Source organism: Chelonoidis abingdonii, chromosome 1 (genome assembly GCF_003597395.2).
Source record: "Chelonoidis abingdonii isolate Lonesome George chromosome 1, CheloAbing_2.0, whole genome shotgun sequence".
Taxonomy (NCBI): domain Eukaryota; kingdom Metazoa; phylum Chordata; order Testudines; family Testudinidae; genus Chelonoidis; species Chelonoidis abingdonii.
Window position 1 is genome coordinate 342,998,055 of NC_133769.1, and position 20,279 is coordinate 343,018,333.

Genomic DNA, 20,279 nt, shown 5'->3' on the forward strand with positions numbered 1-20,279 from the left:
TGGAGGCTCAGGGCATCTGAGTCTTGGGGGTCCCCCAGGGAAAGGTTTGGGGAGACCAGAGAGTTTATCAGGTACTCAGAATCCTGATTGGTGGCAGCGAGATAAGATCCAAGCTGGTAATTAAGCTTGGAGGTTCATGCTAAGCACCCAGATTTTGGACGCTAAAGTCCAGATTTGGGACAGAGGCTTATTACAAGCTTACTGCATCATCCTCTTCTACATGCGTTAAAAGCCCCATAGCTCTTAGCCAAGGCTGTTGCAGACTCATCAGTCTCTATATGATCTAGGTGCCACTCGAGGGGGACAGAGCACCACACTAGCAGGCATGGGCTACAAAAGCATGGCTGGTTTCATTGACGCTTGAAAACAACTACTCTATATGATTAACAGCCTACTTACAAGCAGGGGCGGCTCTAGGGATTTTGCTGCCCCAAGCACAGCAGGCAGGCTGTCTTTGGCGGCTTGCCTGCGGAGGGTCCGCTGGTCCCGCAGCTTCAGTGTACGGAGGTCTGAAGCCGTGGGACCACTGGACCCTCCGCAGGCATGCCTGCGGGAGGTCTACCAAAGCCGCGGTAGCACCAACCCTCCAGGCAAGTCGCTGAAGGCAGCCTGCCTGCTGCCCTTGCAGCGACCGGCAGAGCATCCCCCGCGGCTTGCCGCCCCAAGCATGTGCTTGGCATGCTGGGGCCTGGAGCCACCCCTGCTTACAAGTCACTTAACTAGGGTTACCAGATAGCAACTGTGAAAAAATGGGACAGGGGATGGGGGGTAATAGGCACCTATATAAGAAGAAGTCCCCAAAAACAAAACTGTCCCTTTAAAAATGCGACATCTGGTCACCCTACACTTAACGGAAAACAAAACAACCAGAAGTGATGCCAGGGAAAATCTTCAAGTGTTCAGAAGTTGAGATCTACTTGGATGCTTACTCCCAGCCCCATATTTGTCTCCCACCCTTCTCCCTAAACATGTGTCCTCTCCCGATTTGTCCCTCCCTCTAAATAGTTCAAAATAAGCTTCCCTCATGTTCCCTTTCTGCCACACACAACTTGCTTCTCCATCCCCCTAGTCTCTCTCTAAATTGCACTTAAGCTCCCAAAGTTTTGGACCCTTGCATTTCCAAGAGGTCTGAATAATGTATCGATTATGTGGATAGTGTTTTTTGCTAAAGAGAAGATTCTCAAAACAGAGGCAGTAGCAACTGGTTTCTGGTTCACCATGCTGTCTATAACAAATTCACCATTTACTTCAATGTTGTCCAAAGCTCTTAACTGGTTTGTTGACATTGCATGCCACAACCAGGAATGTTCTGGGGCTTCCCCAGAGGCACACACACAATTCACTGTGATATACAAGGAAATATCCAGAATGCACTGGACTGGAATACAGCAGCAGTGATCCAGTGGACACAGTAAAAGACTAGTAGAATTTCATTGGACTTTCAAAACAATGGAACTTGTGAAGGATTTATAGTGAAGTAAAGGGGACAGAGAGGGACGGCGTGACAGAAAGTCCTGGGAAGAGAAAAGAATAATGGGCATGTATGAGTCTGCAGCACAATGATGTGTGATCCTGTTCATAAACCAGCAGAGTCTCCTGGGAGATCATGGATCAAGAAGGTTAGAGGACGGCGAGCTGTATAAAGCAGAGGACACAGTGTAATGGCCTAACACTTGAAGAAGGTAAGAGAGGGCTGGGCATCTTATCAGAAGTTTTCCCAAACTAAAAAAATAATTTTGTTTTGAATGAACAAGCTCTCCCATTGGGAAAAAAAATATTACACTAGACTAGTGGTAACTGCCAACAGAGATGTCTGCAAGATGCTATAAAAAGATACTTGTTTTTTTTAAATTGCTTTATTCCTTATGGTTCCTACAGAATAAACTTGTGGCTTTCAAAGTTCTTACCTGCTTCACTGGTTCTGATCACTCGAGATGGTGCACTGGGATCCCCAGTCCCGATTTTGTTGGTTGCTACAACTCTGAATTCATATTCCACCCATGGGTTCAGTTCTACTGCCACAGCAGATTCCATGTCACCACTTATGTTCTCTGGAACTGCAGAGAGCAAAGACAATGTGTAAATCATTAACTCACCTGAAACTTATGTGTAATATACCAGTGGTGCGTGGAACTGAATTTTACAATATTAAAGATCACTGGAGGTAATGGAAATCAGTTGCTCAATACTCATCAGTTATATATACATAAAAGTTTATTTAATGCTTCTGAAAGATGGCTGATTAACTATCTGGAGACAGAAATCCTCTCTTTGTCCACAGCTACAGCAGGGACAGCCACACTGCAGGCATGTTGTTAAGTGACATCCAAATACAACTTTTAAATTTGGACCTTTGATTTTTTTATCTTCTTTTATAATCTTATTATTTTTTTTATCTTGTATTTTCATCATCATCCTCTGTAACTGGTGTAGGTGGTTCCTATTCTCGAGTTATGAGTTTTGCTCAGCCTACTCATATTATCTTAAAAATCTTTCTCTCACCTGTTTTTACGGTCTGCCAGCCAAGTGAAAATGGGCTACGTGCTTGTAAGTTGTATGTGGAGATAGGGCTGTGGTTGTCTGCCCCAGGACTCCAGGAGAGCGTCGCCGTTGTTTCTGTAATTTCCTCAACTATCACTATTCCTGGGGGACCAGGAGGACCTAGAAATAAGGTGGAAGAATAATAAGAACTGCACTGTCATGCCAATTCAGCAGCACTAACACAGGATACACGTGTTTCCATAACAACATGATGCAGTTCAGTATTCATGAAATACATAGTTAAGATGCATATCACTGAAGTGGTTGATTGCTATGATTTCTGACGACAAATGATGATTATATCTATTTTTGTAATGCTTCATGAGGGAGAAGCAATTAACATGTCAGAGTGATAGCTGTGGAATTAGAAACAGGAATTTAAAAAAATCACCAATTACTTTATTCTTTAATTTTTCAAAACCTAAGATAAATACAAATAAAATAGCAACCTTCAAGAAGCATCTAAGGTTAAACTAAACAGCCATATGTTCTTTTCCTCCCTTATAATAGCCTTGCACCATCTACCTGAAGTCTTTCTTGCTCTGCTTCATCAGAACTCAAGTCCTGATCCAGCAGTTGCATCTATGGGGGCAAACCCTTATGCGTATTAAGTCAATACACAGACCCTATTGCTGAAGGAAGGCTCAGACTGTAAACTCTTCAAGGTAGCGATGATGCCTTAAAAGCCTACAACATGTCATGTGCTGTAAAAGTAATAAATAATTATATGAAATTAATAAAAATAAAGCAATTTTTGGATGTTGTAGAGGCGAACACCACAGTTTTTTGATATGACAAATGAACCATGTTCAAAGTAAAACTATGGTCAATAGGTGTCTTGAAAACCACTAAGTTTTGATAATCACCAAATCAAGAATTTAATATATATACTATCTCACACATTCAATCATTCCCTGCATCATCTAATAGCTTGTTTGAATGTTTTTTATTTTTCATTTAAGCTAATATTCCAAAGGATATTGTTTGTTACAGGGTCCAGAAAAAAAAACCCCAAACAACAAAATTGCTTTTCATCTCCTGAGAAGTGAAAAATACTTTTTTACTGTACTCAGCTGCAGACAGTCATAATGAATTCTTTTTATTTGCATATGTTATCTGATTAATTAAGATTGCTAACAGAGATGAGTCAGAACCAAAAACATGGATATGAACACCCCTTGTCTTCTCTAGACCTCATTGTTACATATTAACTACCAGACTGGATCAGTATCCTCTCTCCAGCAGTGTTGAGAAGCAGATTCCTCGAAGGAATAGGTATGAATCCCACAGTAAGGTTAGGTTTAGTATGCAGATTCTGGGTGGTGTTGGTGGTCTGTGATATACAGGTCAGACTAGATGATCTGGTGGTCCCTTTTGCCTTAAACTCTATGCTCTATGAGTAGGCAAATGTGGAATAATCTGAACTCTATAAATCTTATCGTGGTCTCTTATACTTAGAGATTGGCTTACATTCTGAAGCACAAGGTTTAAGATTTCTTCTTTTTCTCATAATTATGACACATCTTACATTCTGAAGCACAAGGTTTAAAATTTCTTCTTTTTCTCATAATTATGACACATCTGAATATTCTTGATAGCCATATAAATATCTTTCTGAATCTTAAATTCTTGGTTTCAACAACTTCCTGTGGCAATACATTCCAAAGTTTAATTACATGTTGTGTACAAAGGCATTTCCTTCTATTGGTTTTGAATATCCCACCTTTTAATTTCATTAAATGTAAAACAAAGTAATTTCTGTTATAATCAGTCTTGTGCCAAGATTTTCTATCAATCAGTATGTATGTAATCATAAGTATATATCAGCTTCTTTTGGCCCTTCAGATGGCAATAATGAAACCTGCTTGAACTGATGATAACAACTCTGATCAAAGTTAATGTGAGCTATCAGCTAACTAAACATCCTTATGTTTTGTCTAAGCTGCCACTTTACAGTAGAGGGCCTGCTTCTTGAAAAATGTATGATGAAGTTTACCCATGCAAAAGGAACAGAACCAGGCATATGCACTGATTAACACCTGCTCTAAGGGTTTAATTTGGAAGTTAGTGGCTTTGTTCTGAGCCTCAGCACTCATGTGAATTGCATCCATAACGCCCAATCCAACTCACACTGAATTCAGTGACACAAAGCCTCCCATTGACTAAAATAGGAGAAAGATCCAGAAATATACACAGCAAAAATAATTAACTTTGTTTTATTACAATGGGTTTTCTTCAAATATAGCCAATCCATGACTTTATACTGAGCTTTTATTTTATGGAGGGTTTGAAGGAGTAGTGATAAGCCATTTCTGAGCTGGAGGGAGATAGAAAAACTAGACAAATAGAATGCTCTAGACTTCTGAAACACTATGCTGGGGTGTGGACTATAGGCAACACTTTTTAAAATAAAATTAACTGTTTTTTTCATTTTCCACAACTTACTGGGAAGGAATAATTTGTGCTAGATGCTGGGTTGTCTTGGCCCCCTTTTCCTGAAATGTAGATATGGGTTGGAAGCAGGTGGATTTAAAGGAGTTGGAAACAAAGACACGTGGACAAGCCTTCTGGTCTAGTAGAGGTACATGCTACTCTTTTAAAAGGCAAGATCAAGCACGCTGGGAAAAGTTATGGTTTTTGAGTTTGTGTCAAGGTGGATTGAAATTCCAATTACTTGGGCCCATGCTTTGGGTTTATAGGTGTCTTAATGACCTTTACTATAGTTTGAATGTGAACTTGCTAAACTCAAATTTCTGTTACATTCAACAGCTCTGAGTAATGGCTTTTAAACCCAAACACTTGTCTGTATGTTTTACTGGCAATATACGGTAATCAAGTTATTTATCAGCTCTTATGTTATACACTCTCCAGGGCAACAAGTTTCAGAGAAAACACATATGACATTACTTCTACACAAATATATTATGGAAGTGGATTTCTTGCTTAGACTGGTACTTTTACCAATGTGCAAGAAGAATAGCATTAGCCTCTTTTTTATTTTTAGACCACAAAATGTGTACTTCTAAAGCCACATTTTGTAGTTACAAAGACTTTCATCTCTTTACTCTATCATAATTCTCTATACTCATTTTTAAATTCTTTCAGCTTCTACGTAGCCTTTTGATAATTTTACTTAAGGTAGGCATATAATCTGCGTTGACCAGCTTTCTGTTTATGGCCATAGCAAAGACATTATTTATTGTGCTGAAAGCTGACTTTTTATTTAAGTAGATACAAACACTTTTCTTCTTCTTACAAAGTATCGTTCCTGTCATGCCTATATTACTAATAATTGTTTGGTCAAAAGTATATGTAATGGATACATATATGCTAGCAAGTTTCCCAAAGTGCATAAACAGTATATTTAAGTAATTCCGGGAAACTGTGCCCACAGATTTCTCTTCTCTGGGAAAGGCACGTGGTCCATATCTGTAACAAGATCAAAAATTATGAACAGTTTGCATTATTCAAAGAGATAACAAAAATTCAGCAGTTGATTTAAAACTATTCCTCAAAACTCTTAGTATCAAAGGCTACCTAAATCCCTGAACTGAAATCATCAATGTACCACTGGAGATAACAAGACCAAATGAATGCAGTGAATTCTCAGAAACCATGGGACTGCTCAAAAAAGGTCAGAGAGCTGGAGTGACCAGTTCATGATGCTCTTCTTTGAAGTTGCTCCTAATTTTTTTTTCTTGAATTTTCAGAAGCACTGAAGATGTTACTCACCTTCTGTGTCCCTGTGGCTGCTCCACTGTAGGTGTAACCTCGTCTCTGAGCCTCAGATTGGAGATTTTCAGCTTGCCTCGAGGCTATCTAGTGCTGCAAGAGCCAACTGTCCTTAGTTCCTTCTCTACCACAGAGACCTTTATTAAGAGCTCCAAAGCAGAGGCAAAGTGGGTGGTTTGTGGAGCACCCATAAGGACACACATTTCAATGAACCATTGTTACTGCACAAGATGAGTACCTCTTCTTCTTCAAGTAGTGCCCTATGGGTGCTCCACTGTAGGTGGCTCTACAGCAGAAGCCTTGATGGATGGGTGGGGCTTTGGAGTCGAGTCTGGTACTGATGATAATACCATGGATCCAAACATAGCATCTGATGCTGAATCACAGGTGACAGCATAATGTTCCACACAAGTACGAGTGGATGCCCAAGTTGCTGTTCTGCATATTGATGTGATGGGAACGTTTTTGATGAAGGCTACAGACTTGGAAACAGATCTCTTAGAGTTGAACTCCAGATGGAGGTTGAAGATTGTGGGTACAATAGTAACAGGTAATGCAGTTTGATATCTATCTAGATTGCCTTTGTTTTGAGACTGAGGATACTTTATACCTCTCTGCAATTGAAAGCAACAGTTTAGAAGATTTTCTGAAAAATTTTGTTCTATCTAAATAGAATGCCAAAGCTCTCCTGACATTGAGTGTATGTAATATTGCTTTTCTCTGATCATGATGTGGCTTTTGGAAGAAGATAGGAAGATGAATAAATTACTTTAAGTGGAAGGCAGAGAATACCTTCAGAAGGAACATTGAGTATGTTCTCTGTGAGACCTTATCCCTAAAAAAAATGTTGTGAAGGGTGGGTGTGCCATTAGAACTCCTATTTCTTAGGGCTTGGCTACAGTGGCACTGTACAGCGCTGCAACTTTTGCGCTCAGGGGTGTGAAAAAACAAGATACAGCACTGTAAAGCCTCAGTGTATTCAGTGCTGCAGCGCTGGGAGCGCGGCTCCCAGAGCTGCACGCTATACCCGTAGAGGATGTGGTTTACGTTCAGCGCTAGGAGAGCTGTCTCCCAGCGCTGGCCCTCCGACCACACTCACACTTCAAAGCGCGGCAGCGCTTTGAAATTTCAAGTGTAGCCATACCCTTATTCTCAGCAGGACCTTTGATATGAGAGGAATCAGAGGAAAGGCGTAAAGGAGACCTGTATTGCAGTAAAAGAGGAAGGCATCTGGAGCAGTACTGAGAGCATATTTTGGTTTTGGTCATGGCAAATAAGTCTATTTTGGGGACTTCCCAATGCTGAAATACATTGTGGAGGACAACAGGGCCCATTTCACATTTGTGTTCCTGTTAGAATATCCTGCTGAGGGTGGATGCTGTGGTATTCTGCACACCCAGCAGGGGTAGACTGCTGACAAGATGATGCTGTGCCATGCATCAGTTCCATATTTTTACTGTCTCTGCACAAAGAGATGGTGATTCATTCCCACCTGGTGGTTTATGTAGACTATACCTGCTATGTTGTCTGACATGACTTTTATATATTTGCCCTTAATCAATGATAGGAAATGTGAACAATCATTCCTGATGGCTCTGAGCTCCAATGGTTGATATGTAGAGTTGATTCTAAGGGGTACCATTTGCCTAGAACCATGTGATTGTCTAGTTGCGCTCCCCAGCACAGTAAGGATGCATCTATTGCAGTGGTGGGCAAACTATGGCCCGGGGCCACATTGGCCCTTCATACGTTTTAATCCAGCCCTTGAGCTTCCACCAGGGAGCAGAGTCTGGGGCTTGTCCTGCTCCAGCCGGGGAGCGGGGTTGGTCCTGCTCCGCATATGCTGTGGCAGCATTATGTCCTCCCTCTGGTTCCTATGCATAGGGGCAGCCAAGAGGCTCCACATGCTGCTCCCTGCCTCAAGGGTGGCCCCCACAGCTCCCATTGGCCAGGAACCATGGCCAATGGGAGCTGCAGGGGCGTCGCCTGTGGATGGGGCAACGCCCAGAGCTGCCTGGCCACGCCTCTGCGTAGGAGCCAGAGGGGGCCATGCTGCTGCTTCCAGGAGCTGCTTGAGGTAAGAGCTGCCTGGAGCCTGCCTTCCTGCCAGGCTCCAACTCCCTGCCCCAGCCCTGATCCCTCTTGCACCCTCCAAACTCCTCTGTCCCAGCCCAGAGACCCCTCCTGAATCCTGAACTCCTCATTTCTGGCCCCAACCCAGAGCCTGCACCCCATCCAGAGCCCTCATTCTCTCCCACACCCAACCCCAAATTTCATGAGTATTCATAGCCCGCCATACAATTTCCATAGCCAGATATGGCCCTTGGGCCAAAAGGTTTGCCCACCTCGGTCTATTTTCAATATCAAAGTTGGAGGTTGCTGAATGAATGGGACCCCCATGCAGATATTGTGTGGATCTTTCTGCCATTCAAGATGGTCTTTGACTGTCAAGGTTAGTTTGTTCTATCTGTCTCTGTTTGGTACTTTGAGTCATGCCTGAAAGCAATGCATGTGGAACCCTGCATGACTTATTTCAAAGGTGTTTGCTATCAGGTGCCTGGTAGTGGAAGACAATTTCTGGCCCGGGTCTTGGGGCTGATCTGAATAGTGTCAATTAAAATGATTAAGGTGCTGAACCTGTGTAGTGGGAGGAAGGCTTTGGCTTTCACTGCATCTAGATAGGCTCCTATGAATTTTAGATGTTGCACTGGAGTTAGAGTGGATTTTTGAGTGTTCAATTGTAATCCCAACTGCATTAATACATCTATAGGACATCATTGAAGGATTGTGCCTTCAGCTGGCAGTGTGACAAAGTTCTTCCTCTACCTTGGTGGGTCCCGTGCTTATTGGTGGATTTGCTTGCCTCACAGATTCATCCTGTCGGTCAGGAAACAGCCCAGAGACCTTCCCCTCTAGTAGAAGCCACAGTCCAGGTCAATTCCTCCTGTGTTTGATCAGGAGTTGGGAGGTTTGGGGGGAACCCAAGCCCGCCCCCTACTCCAGGTTCCAGCCCAGGGCCCTATGGACTGCAGCTGTCTAGAGTGCCTCCTGGTACAGTTGTGCGACAGCTACAACTCCCTGGGCTACTTCCCCAAGGCCTTCTCCCAACATCTTCTTTGTGCTCACCACTGGCCCTTCCTCCTGATGTCTGATAACGCTTGGACTTCTCAATCCTCCAGCAGTATTGCTACTCACTCTCAGCTTCTTGCACACCTCTTGCTCCCAGTTCCTCACAGGCACTTCCTCTCCCTGGCTTCCTCTGGCCTGACTGGAGTGAGCCCTTTTATAGCATCAGAGGGGCCTTAATTAGAGTCAGGTGCTTAACAGCCTCACCTGAGGTTAATTGGAGTCAGGTGTTCTCATTAGCCTGGAGCAGCCCCTGCTCTGGGCACTCAGGGAACAGAAAACTGCTTATCCAGTGGCCAGTATATCTCCTTTCTACTACTTTGCTGTTCCCAACTGGCCTGGGTTTATCACAGCAGTCATCTTGATATGGACATGTCATGATTCCTAATTTGCAAAGATGAACCGCTGCCACAGGCAGGATCTTCTAGAACACTCTGGATGTGGATGATAGACTGAATGGAAGCACTCTGTATTGAAAATGGTCTTGACCCAAGGTGAATCTCAGAAAACCACTCTGGGATGATTGAATCGCAATATGAAAATAAGCATCTTGGAGGCTGAGGGCCAAGAATCAGTCTCCCTAGTTCAGAGATGGAATTATTGGAGCTAATGTAACCATTTTGAATATTTGTGCCTTTAAGTATTTGTTTAGTGATCTCAGATCCAGAATGAGTTCTATAGCACCACGGCATGGATCCTCAATGGTTCAAAAGCATAGAGATGTTCCGTTCAGAGAATGAGAAAGAGGTGCTATTACATAGCAGAATAATAACAATTTGTCACATATTTATGCAGAAGTGGAAAAGATTCCAAATCTGGTGCGACTCAAAACATGTTACCCCCATATCCTCTAGCCTCCTGCTAGTAATAGACTACAACCTAGATCTAAAAAATCAGAATTATCTCCAAGTTCAGTAAAGGTACATCTTGCAGCCCTAAATGCCTTTCATCATAAGATAGACAGCTACTCCATATTCATTCATCCTACAACAAAAAGATTCCTCAAGGGCAGGGCCCTACCAAATTCACAGCCATGAAAAACACAACACGGACGTGAAATCTAGTCTTCCCCCAGTGAAATATGGTCTTTTGTGTGCTTTTACCCTATACTATACAGATTGGGGAAGGCCAATGTTTCTCAAATTGGGGGTCCTGACCCAAAAAGGAGTTACAGGGAAGTCACAAAGTTATTTTGGGGGGGGGGCGTCACAGTATTGTCACCCTTACTTCTGCACTGCCTTCAGAGCTGGACAGCTGGAGAGTGGCAGATATTGGCCGGGGACCAAGCTCTGAAGGCAGTGTCCTGCCAGCAGCAGCACAGAAGTAAGGGTGGCAATACCATACCATGCCACCCTTACTTCTGTGCTGCTGCCTTCAGAGCTGGGTGGTCAGAGAGCGGTGATTGCTGACCAAGGACCCAGCTCTGCATGCAGGAGTGTAGAACTAAGGATGACAATACCATACCATGCCATCCTTGATTCTGTGCTGCTGTTGGCAGTGGCTCTGCCTTCAGATCTGGACTCCCAGCCAGCAGCCACTGTTCTCCAGCAGGCCAGCTCTCAAGGCACTGCCGCTGCCAGCACAAGCACAGAAGTAAGGGTAGCAGTTCCACAACCCTCCCTATAATAACCTTGTGACCCTCCCACAACTCCTTTTTGGGTCAGGACCCCTAAAAACACACCCCATAACATTTCAGATTTAAACAGCTGAAATCATGAAATTTGCCATTTTAAAAATCCTATGTGAAATTGACCAAAATAGACCATGAATGTGCTAGGGCCCTAGGTATGGGAAATCTCTTCTCACAAATCAGATGCCCTAATCCAACATGGGACCTTAACCTGGTCCTCAAGCGCCTTAGAAAGCCTTCTTTTGAACCCATGGCCACATGCTTGCTTACGCATCTGTCTATGAAAATGGCGTGCTCAGTGGCCATCACCTTGGCTTGGAGAATCAGGGAAATAGGAGCTTTAATGGTACACCCACCCTTCACAATGTTTTTTAGGGATGAGGTCACACAGAAACCACACCCAAAGTTCCTCCTGAGAGTATCCCCTGCCTTCCACATAAACCAATTTATTCACCTGCCTACCTTCTTCCCAAATCCACACCATGACAAGAGAGAAGCACTGAAATAACTGTTTTGTGTGACAAATTGATCAATAAAATGGGAAAGTAGAGTAAGAACAAGAATACTTATGTTTTTATTTTTTGACATGAGCAAAGGATATTCCAGGTCAGTATAAATTAGTATTTTATACAGTGCTACCTAAGAACAAAGGTGTCTTAGTAATATGTCCTTGTGGTATCTTTACAAACTACTAGTGGCCTTTTTCTTTGTTATATTATTGTACAGTTTGTAATTTAAGTCATAATGTTACATAACGTATTGCTTCTAACGTACTATTTAAGCTCCGCAGAGACTGAAAGATTATACCTGTCATGCTTTGACAGGAAAGTTGTTGGAACAATACAGAAGATACCACCTGACATGTTTGGAGAAAGAGACAGCAGGTTAAATTGTAGCTGGAGAATTTAAATAGAGCAATCTGAAAGGAGGTTTGATCATTTGCAGCAGATGTGCTAGGTGATGGATGAATTACTGTGATATTGTCTGTAATACAACACATAATTCAGTGGTGTGTGATTGATTCCACTTATTTGCTTGGGTTTAACATACCATGATCCAAGTTTGCAAGACAAATATGTGAGCTTCAATTTACTGATAGGGTTCGGGTGACAGAACGTCTCTGGCAATGTGGGTTATGTGTTTCAAGTGGAGTTTGCTAATAACTCTTTGATTCCTTGTGTTGACAATAAAGAAATCATGACCCAAACTAACAACCCCTAGAAGAAAATGAATAATTCAAAGAGACTGGTACCTTGCTGTATTTTCTCTGTGATTAATAAAAGCTTTCATTAACTACATCAACGTTAAAACGGAGATAATTCAGTCATGTTGATCTGAGCCTCTAGATTGTACTAGTGCTCACATACGTACATGCACAAATACATACAAAGCCTTTTATTTTGTGAGCTGACTTTGCGAAAGCTCCTGTGGTGAGCTTGGAACATTATTATTGTGTAATAGCATAATAACTATTTAAACTGACCTAAAATTGTACATGGGACTTGAATGGTATTTTTATTCTCAATATTCCCATATATTGGATGTAAATATTTATAGGAAAATCCTTTTTCTCTCATTTCTAAATGCTTAAAGTGAAGTCTCAATCCCTGCAACACTGTATCATAATATGCTCCACACTGATAACTAATGTATACACTTTAATGCACTGATTCAGGAAAACTCCCTGAGTTGCCCTGAAGCTACTGTTGGAACCCTAGTCTTAATCAGCCCAAAGAAGGGGGAAAAACAGAGTAATCCCCAGTCCTGGGGCTGCAAGTGGAGGCCTCCCAGAAATGTGTTCCATCCTATGCAGGAAATGTTTCACTCTTGTGCAGCCCCGGCAAATCCTGCCCTTGCTGTTTACAGTGGAACTACATTGTTTCCTCTACAAAAAGAGAGAACAGAAGAATATACAGTAACTATTATTTGTAGACGATAAGGCCTAATTTGGGCTTTATTCTATCAAGGTCAAAGACAAACTTCAATCAATTCAATTAGGAACCGGATTGTGGCTTTTTGGTAAAACTGAGTTATGTTTAGCGCTGTGGCTGTTACAGTGTTCCAGAAATCTCCTCCTCCTCCTCCTCCTCAATGGAAAATATGCTATTTACTGTTGCTAGATGTGGCTGGTAGGACCAATGCTGATCTGCAGAATTAAAGCAACAAAAGTATTTTCTTTACAATGTCAGTTCTCTCCATGAAAGAGCTAGCTGCTGACTTAATGCTTGTTAGACTGAAGGTTGACGGAAGTAGATCATGGAGACATCCACTGTAATAAGAAATGAATAAAGATTGTTTTAGAATTTCTATCACATAATGGAAACATAAAAACACACCAAACCTTTGTGGAAGACGGTCTTTGAAAACAAATTAACTTACCAACCAGGCATTGTCTTGAGGGAACCTGACACATTGTTGGCTAGGAATCAGCAGAGACATCTGCAGAATGTAAACCTCCTGGCTGGTACATGAGTATATGGTAACCACATTTGTGATCACATCATTAGTGTCAGAACATGACATGCATATTTATCCTGCATTAGAGCCTTCTGTTTTTGTAATCTCTTCTTTGTGAAAAATAAATACAGAGACATGCAGTGGTGCCAATTATAGCTGGAAAACCAGCCAAATTGAAAAAGTCTTCTTTTTCAATCCCTTGCTGGTTGAAAATCACAGGACGCTGAAGATGTATACAAATAAAATAAAGATTTGTAACAGAGAGGGCATTAGGCAAGGGAAAACTGTTCCTGGATCAGAACCAAGAATGAGATATGATACTCATTGATTGATAAAAACCAAAAATTCTTTCTGCTCTGGATGACTGAAACTTTACGAACAGGGACAAGCACTTCCTGGGCATATTTTTTCTCTGTGAATACCCTTGTGTACATAACAAACAGCTATTCTAAAAATGCTGCTGTGGAGCAACACCTGTTTGCACCATTTTTTCCAGAGAAGTGTGAACATAGTGAAAGTCAGAAACAGAATGCATGTTCACAACTCTTGTTTTGCACTATTCACTCAGATCTAGTAGGAGTGGAGGATATTTTTATTACCCACCACACACATGTAATGCCTCTGATTGATCTCTGCACCAGCACATTAATGGTCTCTGTGGGCAAAATTTTGTCTTCAGATGAGTGTGCAGAGCTTTGAAAAATGACAGGGAAAGCCATGTGTATGTATCAGAGAGTAGAATTTGGCCTGCTGACAGCAAGTTTACACAGCCTTAAAGATTTATTAGAATTCACAATCAAATTTTGCCAATATTGAGAACAAGCAATCAATAATTCAAGTTATGCATTCTGTAGACTTATAAGAATTAAATCTAGGCACAAAACGGAATTTTGTATGTGGAAGCAAAAGATTATAACCTATATCTTTGTCACAGATGTTCAACAGAAAGGGCTCTCCTGTGATGCAGAGGGACAGAGAACCCTGCAGGACAACTTTTGAAGAGGGTATTTGATGCTGACACAAGTTAAGGAGTAGCAGCATTACCTAGAACCAAACAGTGTGGTCAGGAATTGTGCATGGGTCTTCATGTTACTCCGCTAAAGCACCTCTGGTTTTGTCTTCTTTTGTTACAGTGGCTGAGCCTCATTTGAACACAGACACTCCAATTATGTTAAACAGTGCAGTAGTTTTCTGAGGACAAATATTCACTAAGATGAAACAACCAAACTGTTTTTCAATTGCAACCCAAATGCTTCAAATTCTAAGCTGAAAGATGAGTGCATTAATTCACAGGGGAAACACTCCCACTGTTAATAAAAACGTTTATAAGTAATGACATTACCATTCTTTGCCATATTTAAAAAAAAACAGAAAGGAGAATAAATAAGAGACAGAATAGAAAGTTATTTGGTGAAGGAGAATCTATTATGGACTAAATAGAAAGTTGCCTTGGTACTACTTGTTATATGAAATGTAATCAGATTTCTAAAGTACCCATCAAAGTCTTTGAAACTATGTGGAGGGATAAGATTCTTGTTTCTTGCCAGTCTTTTGGTGGAAAACTTTAAACAACATTTGTGAAGAGTAAGTGAGGGAAGATCAAATTATGGTTTTGTCACTAACGTAGATGTCAATAAAAAAAGTTCCTCTTGAAAGTGTATTTCATGCTAAATGAAACACCCAAAACATTAGTACGCTTTATTTGCAAAAGGCCCACTCCTTTAAAAATCTGCACACATTGTAGGAAGTTTTCAGAAGATTAGCCTCCTTATTTGCATCTGGCAAACTGATGTGCATAAATTTGAGTATTTGCACCTTTAATTACCTAACTATAGGTGCAAACTATGCAATTACAGGCAAAAGTATTTAGACTTGCCCTGCACTGTTCATTCTGCAGGCACAAAAGAGCTAGGCCAGGTTGTCTAACCAATTATTTTTTGGCAAACTTCCTCTATTGTACAATGCATTACATACTGAAGGCACTACATAAATGATAAAAAATAACGAAAGCCTTACTACTCAGACTGTGTTCAAATGAATATGCTAGACAGAGACTGGTGCATATCATTTCATAGCGAATACAAAATATACAAAGGAACTACATGTTTTCTGAGACACTGCATGTGCCTGAGAATGTGGTGATACACGGCTGTCTCTGAAGATTGTACAAATAGAGATTGGCAAAGACTTTCTGTTGTTCTTCTCCAACTGATAAGGGCAGGATGATGTCTAGTTTTCTCTCTATTCCTTTATAATAAAGCATCAAAATAATTTCCTTTGACTTACAGTCAACACATCTGATTAGTAGTAGCATACTGTAGTCCCCTTGCAAATAATCTACCAGTTATATCCATGAATATCTACAAGAGAAAGTGTAAAGGGATTTTGATTCAACTTACTCTGTGTCCTACCAAGCAGATGGAGGGTACAGTATTCACAGTCAAACTGGCAATGATACTGTATGTCAAAAAAGATCAGACAAGCTTTACAATATAACATCTAAACTACTGACAATAGCTATCTCTAAGAAGTATATACTACTTAGGGAGTATATAGCAGTACTCTTTTGGCTTTCATTGACACAACTGCACAGTGGTAGTGAATTTCCTAGACAAGCCTCCTCCAAACCCACAACTGGAAGTCTTTAGAGTAACCTTGCACTGCTGACCTCGTCTGCTGAACCAGTGCCCAGTGTTCCCAAGGGCTCAACCAAGAGAAGTTTCCAATGAGACTGCAACCTGGGACTATCAAGTTGCAAACCACTGAGTGCCTATGTAAAGCGAGAGATGTAGAGAAAAGCGCTGGGGAGGGGCATGAGGACTGAATTACAATCATTTTTAACAGTATAAAGGAAAACAAATATTTAGATTCTCTTAAATATTTTGGATTATTTTTGGAAAAACGCTGAAGAAGAAACAACTAGTGACAACTACATGGAATCTGCTTTAAATATTGACTGCAAGGCCAAAAACAAAGAAAAAAAAGACACCCAGCATTTGGCAAAAGCAATGCTGACATTGTAGAATCTGCTCTGTGCCATTTGCATAAGTATTACAACTATCTAATAGGGAATTCACTTCTTAAGAAACTAACCAAATCATATAATTTAATGAAGGCAGAACTTTACAACTGTACAAAAACAGTCACACAATATAAACCAATTGTAAAACTGGTACAAACATAATTCTGATTGGATCCTCTTATCTGCCCGCTGCAGAGACAAGGATAATGGAACATAATAAGTGTGGCATATTTGAAACTGAATCATGTTATAAAACTGTCATAGTTTTAATTTCATCACATAGTTAGGGACACATGAATCTAATTCCTTCTAATACCCCAAATAATGCTTTTATTACTCTCACATTCAGACCTCCTATTCTGAGAAACATTTTCTATAGCAAACTACAGTAAATTCACATATATAAAATGAACCCCACTGGAGGAGAAATAATTAGCTTACCATAGGAGGTTATGGAGCAGGGATCAGATCTGAGTAATTTAGAAGCAAGACTGTGGAATTCTAGGTACTAGTAGATTGAGCAATTTTTGAAACTTTCAGCTGGTGAAATGACATTCATGGAAGTTAGGTTATAGAAGCCCTATAGTCCTTGAGTTCATGCAAACATTTAACAACCCCTCCCATCAAATAAGTAAAGAACCTTGCACACTGCCAATGATAGATAGAAAAAAAATATCAAGCCATAACAAGTGGTGGAATAATCTAAAAGGATTTTTCTTTTCTAAAACCTTCATCTTATATTTTTTATTTGGGGTTTCCTACATGCTAATAAAATATCTCACAGTTACTTACATTTTAAAATTTAACAAGCATGGCCAGTGTGAAGCCTGCTGCCTAAATGAGACATAAGGAATTCTACAGTGCAGCCTGTCACATTTTTAATGCAAGTGTGGGGGACACATGAGACTATAGGTGCCATCATGCATTGATCAAGATGGAACATTGCATGATGTTCTTGATGTCCCTTCCTGCCCTCCATTTCTATGATTGTATGATGCAATCTGTAGTCAGCAAGGAAAACATATTGCAAATGAAGTGACCAAGCTCTGCTTTACTTTGTGTTAACTGGAGGCCCCGCTGATCCTGCAAAGCCCTGAGCATTTTTCTAGATGTTCAGAGCTCTAAATTCTTACTTGTGCCAATGGGAACTGGGGGCACTCAGCAACTCTCATGTGGTACTCAGCAGCTTGCAGGGTTGAACCCTAATTGCATCTGCCAACTCCTAGCAAATTGCCAATGTGATCTCTGCAAGGCAAAGTTTCACTCATTCATTCAAAAAGATTAAGATTTTGGACTTCTTTCTAATAATTGCTCATACCTTTCATTATACTACAAACAGAGCAGTCCCCCACGCTAGGAACTGAGTTGATATTTCCTAACCATTAGACCTGAGAGAATGGCTTCAATTTTAGATAAAATTTATAACAACAAAAGAAAAAAAATCATTTACTTCACACAAATTGATTTTTTAAAAAAAATCCAATGTGCCTTTAAGCTATTACATCTTTTAAGAACTGAGGGTCCATTTACCAATTGCCATTGTTGGTCATGCCTGTTTTGCAGACTGGTCTACCACACAGCTTTTTCAAAGACAAAAACGTTAAGCAAAAATGACATCACTATTGTAAAATCTAAGTATAATGTATAGCACTGATATGCTCAAACTCCATGCATTTAAATTCCACAGTATGATAATTTATGTCGATCATGTCTTCAGATTTAGCATACTCACCCCTAACAAGAAGTTCTGCCTCATCTGACACACTGTCTGCTGTGGTCTGTACCCTGCAGCCATATCTCCCAGCATGCATCAGAAGGATGTTCCTGATCATTAAATCTGCAGAGGATGCTTGCTGAAAGAGGGATGAAGTATGAGTTTAAAATGTTGCAAATCTGCCCCATTCAAGGTGGTTTATAGATGTACTTTGGATATTGAGGCAAAGTCCCCGTTGCAGGTTTTACAGTTGATATTAAAATAATTTTCAGAATACTAACTCACTGTTTTAAGGAATGCAGGAGGAAGTGCTTTTAATAAAATTATCAACAAAGATTAAAGAATAGTATTTTTTATTTCTAATATACTTAGTAAATAACTAAAGAAAAACCTTTGCATTGCTTAAGAAATAAACATGCTTGCATGCAGAGAGAAATGCTTTCCAAATGGACAATAAATAGCAAATTTATTAACTAAATCAAAACTCTCTGGCCTGAGCAATGGCATTAATTGCAGTTACTGGCTCTTTTGGAAGGAGACCAAGTTAGCTGGAAAAGTTAGTGATAATTAATGTCTAGGTCAGTAGGGGAAAACTAACAAAATCTTGAATAAGACAATGCAAGAGATTCCCTGTCCCCCACCCTGCTCCTTTAGAATGCGTATGTACTTCCAGCTGAAGTGTGCACTCCTCTGATGTCTGTAAATAAAGAACATGGAGTAACGGGAGTCCCTGCTTTTGCTCTTTAGGGTTGTAGTCAACAGTGATCAGTGTGCTCGAAAACTATGGCTGGAAACAGGCAAGAAGACAATGGTACAACGGCCCTTTGAAATATGACTAGCTGTGTCTAAGAATGGCAATCTTATTTAATAAATTCAAGTGATGGTTCTCGGATTCTGAATGCACCAGACCACAGCCACACCCAAAGTCTGTTGAAGTAAATACGAGTTGTTCCATTGGCTTCAGTAGGCTTTAGAGATCAGGCCGCTACACATTAATGACTTAACACTGTTTCTTTGCTCCTCAGCTAGGGGAAGGGATATTTCTCTTTGGGGGACAGTCACCCATATCAGGAGGCCAGCGTACCATTTAAATCTCATTATCCATGTGTGTTTAAAGTATGTGAACATGTGACTAGCACTGGTTTACAAGAGTTCTTTTGCTGCATTTATTTTAGATTATGACAGCAAAACTTCCAAACGCTGTTCCAACTAGGTTTCCGTTTCATACTCAGCACACATTTGTCCAACACAAGTATAGAAACATACTACTTAAACGGCGGTAAGAGAATCCCAAATTTCCCCTTATTAACAACAAGAATGAGCTTACATTTTATAATAACTTTCATCTAAAAAGGGCTTTGCAAACTTTACTGCTTGTACAAACTATACAGTAAGATAACAAATGAAATTTGCCCCCATGCTAGGAACCAGCACAATGCCTATATTCTTCTGAAATCCAATCCTGAAGGCATAGATGGGACCTTAGTGGTACAGAGACCTCAACCTGGTCCTCTTTCAAGAGATGCTGAGTGCTCTAAATTAATACTGTTGTCAACGGGAGGTGGGAATGAAGTCTATTTTGAATGTGCAGAGGAATGCTAATAAAGAGGCCCTGTGTTGAGTATAGGGATGGATTTCATCCTTAAGCCTTGTCTGCACATAGTTTTTATACTAATTTAATTATTTCATCTAAGGATGTGATTTTTTATGGAAACAGTTTAATTGGCACCACCCCTAGTGTGGATGCAGTATAATTTGTACTAGTATATACCAGTACGGTTAACACAATGCAATTTTTATGTGTTAACAACCTTTATGCAATACTGTAGTGCAGCCATTTTTGGGCGGCAATTGATTAAAAAGGCAATATGCTGCAACACAACAAAATAAGTGAGGCAGTTAAGAGTCCCATATCCAATTTGAACTATGGGGCAAATTAATTAGAGCTGTGCAGGAACCAGACTTTCTGCTTCACAGGAAATTCATGATTTTGAATTTTTATTTCATTCCTAATCTTCACCTAACGTCATATTTGAAATTTCCTATAAAACAACATT

General features: G+C 40.6%; 1 protein-coding gene and 1 long non-coding RNA gene across 2 annotated transcripts in view; one reads left to right on the plus strand and one right to left on the minus strand.

Moving 5' to 3' along the window:
- LOC142046123 (uncharacterized) overlaps positions 1–20,279 on the plus strand; it is a 771,893-nt gene that overhangs the window by 196,022 nt on the left and 555,592 nt on the right. The gene's annotated exons all lie outside the window — the stretch shown is intronic.
- Positions 1–20,279, minus strand: part of CNTN5 (contactin 5) — a 1,078,547-nt gene that overhangs the window by 66,762 nt on the left and 991,506 nt on the right. The window contains exons 16-18 of the mRNA XM_075061721.1: positions 18,241–18,361; positions 2,503–2,661; positions 1,908–2,057 (exon numbers count right to left, since the gene is read on the minus strand). Coding sequence (XP_074917822.1) covers positions 1,908–2,057; positions 2,503–2,661; positions 18,241–18,361 — 430 coding nt within the window. The remainder of the gene's footprint in view (positions 1–1,907; positions 2,058–2,502; positions 2,662–18,240; positions 18,362–20,279) is intronic.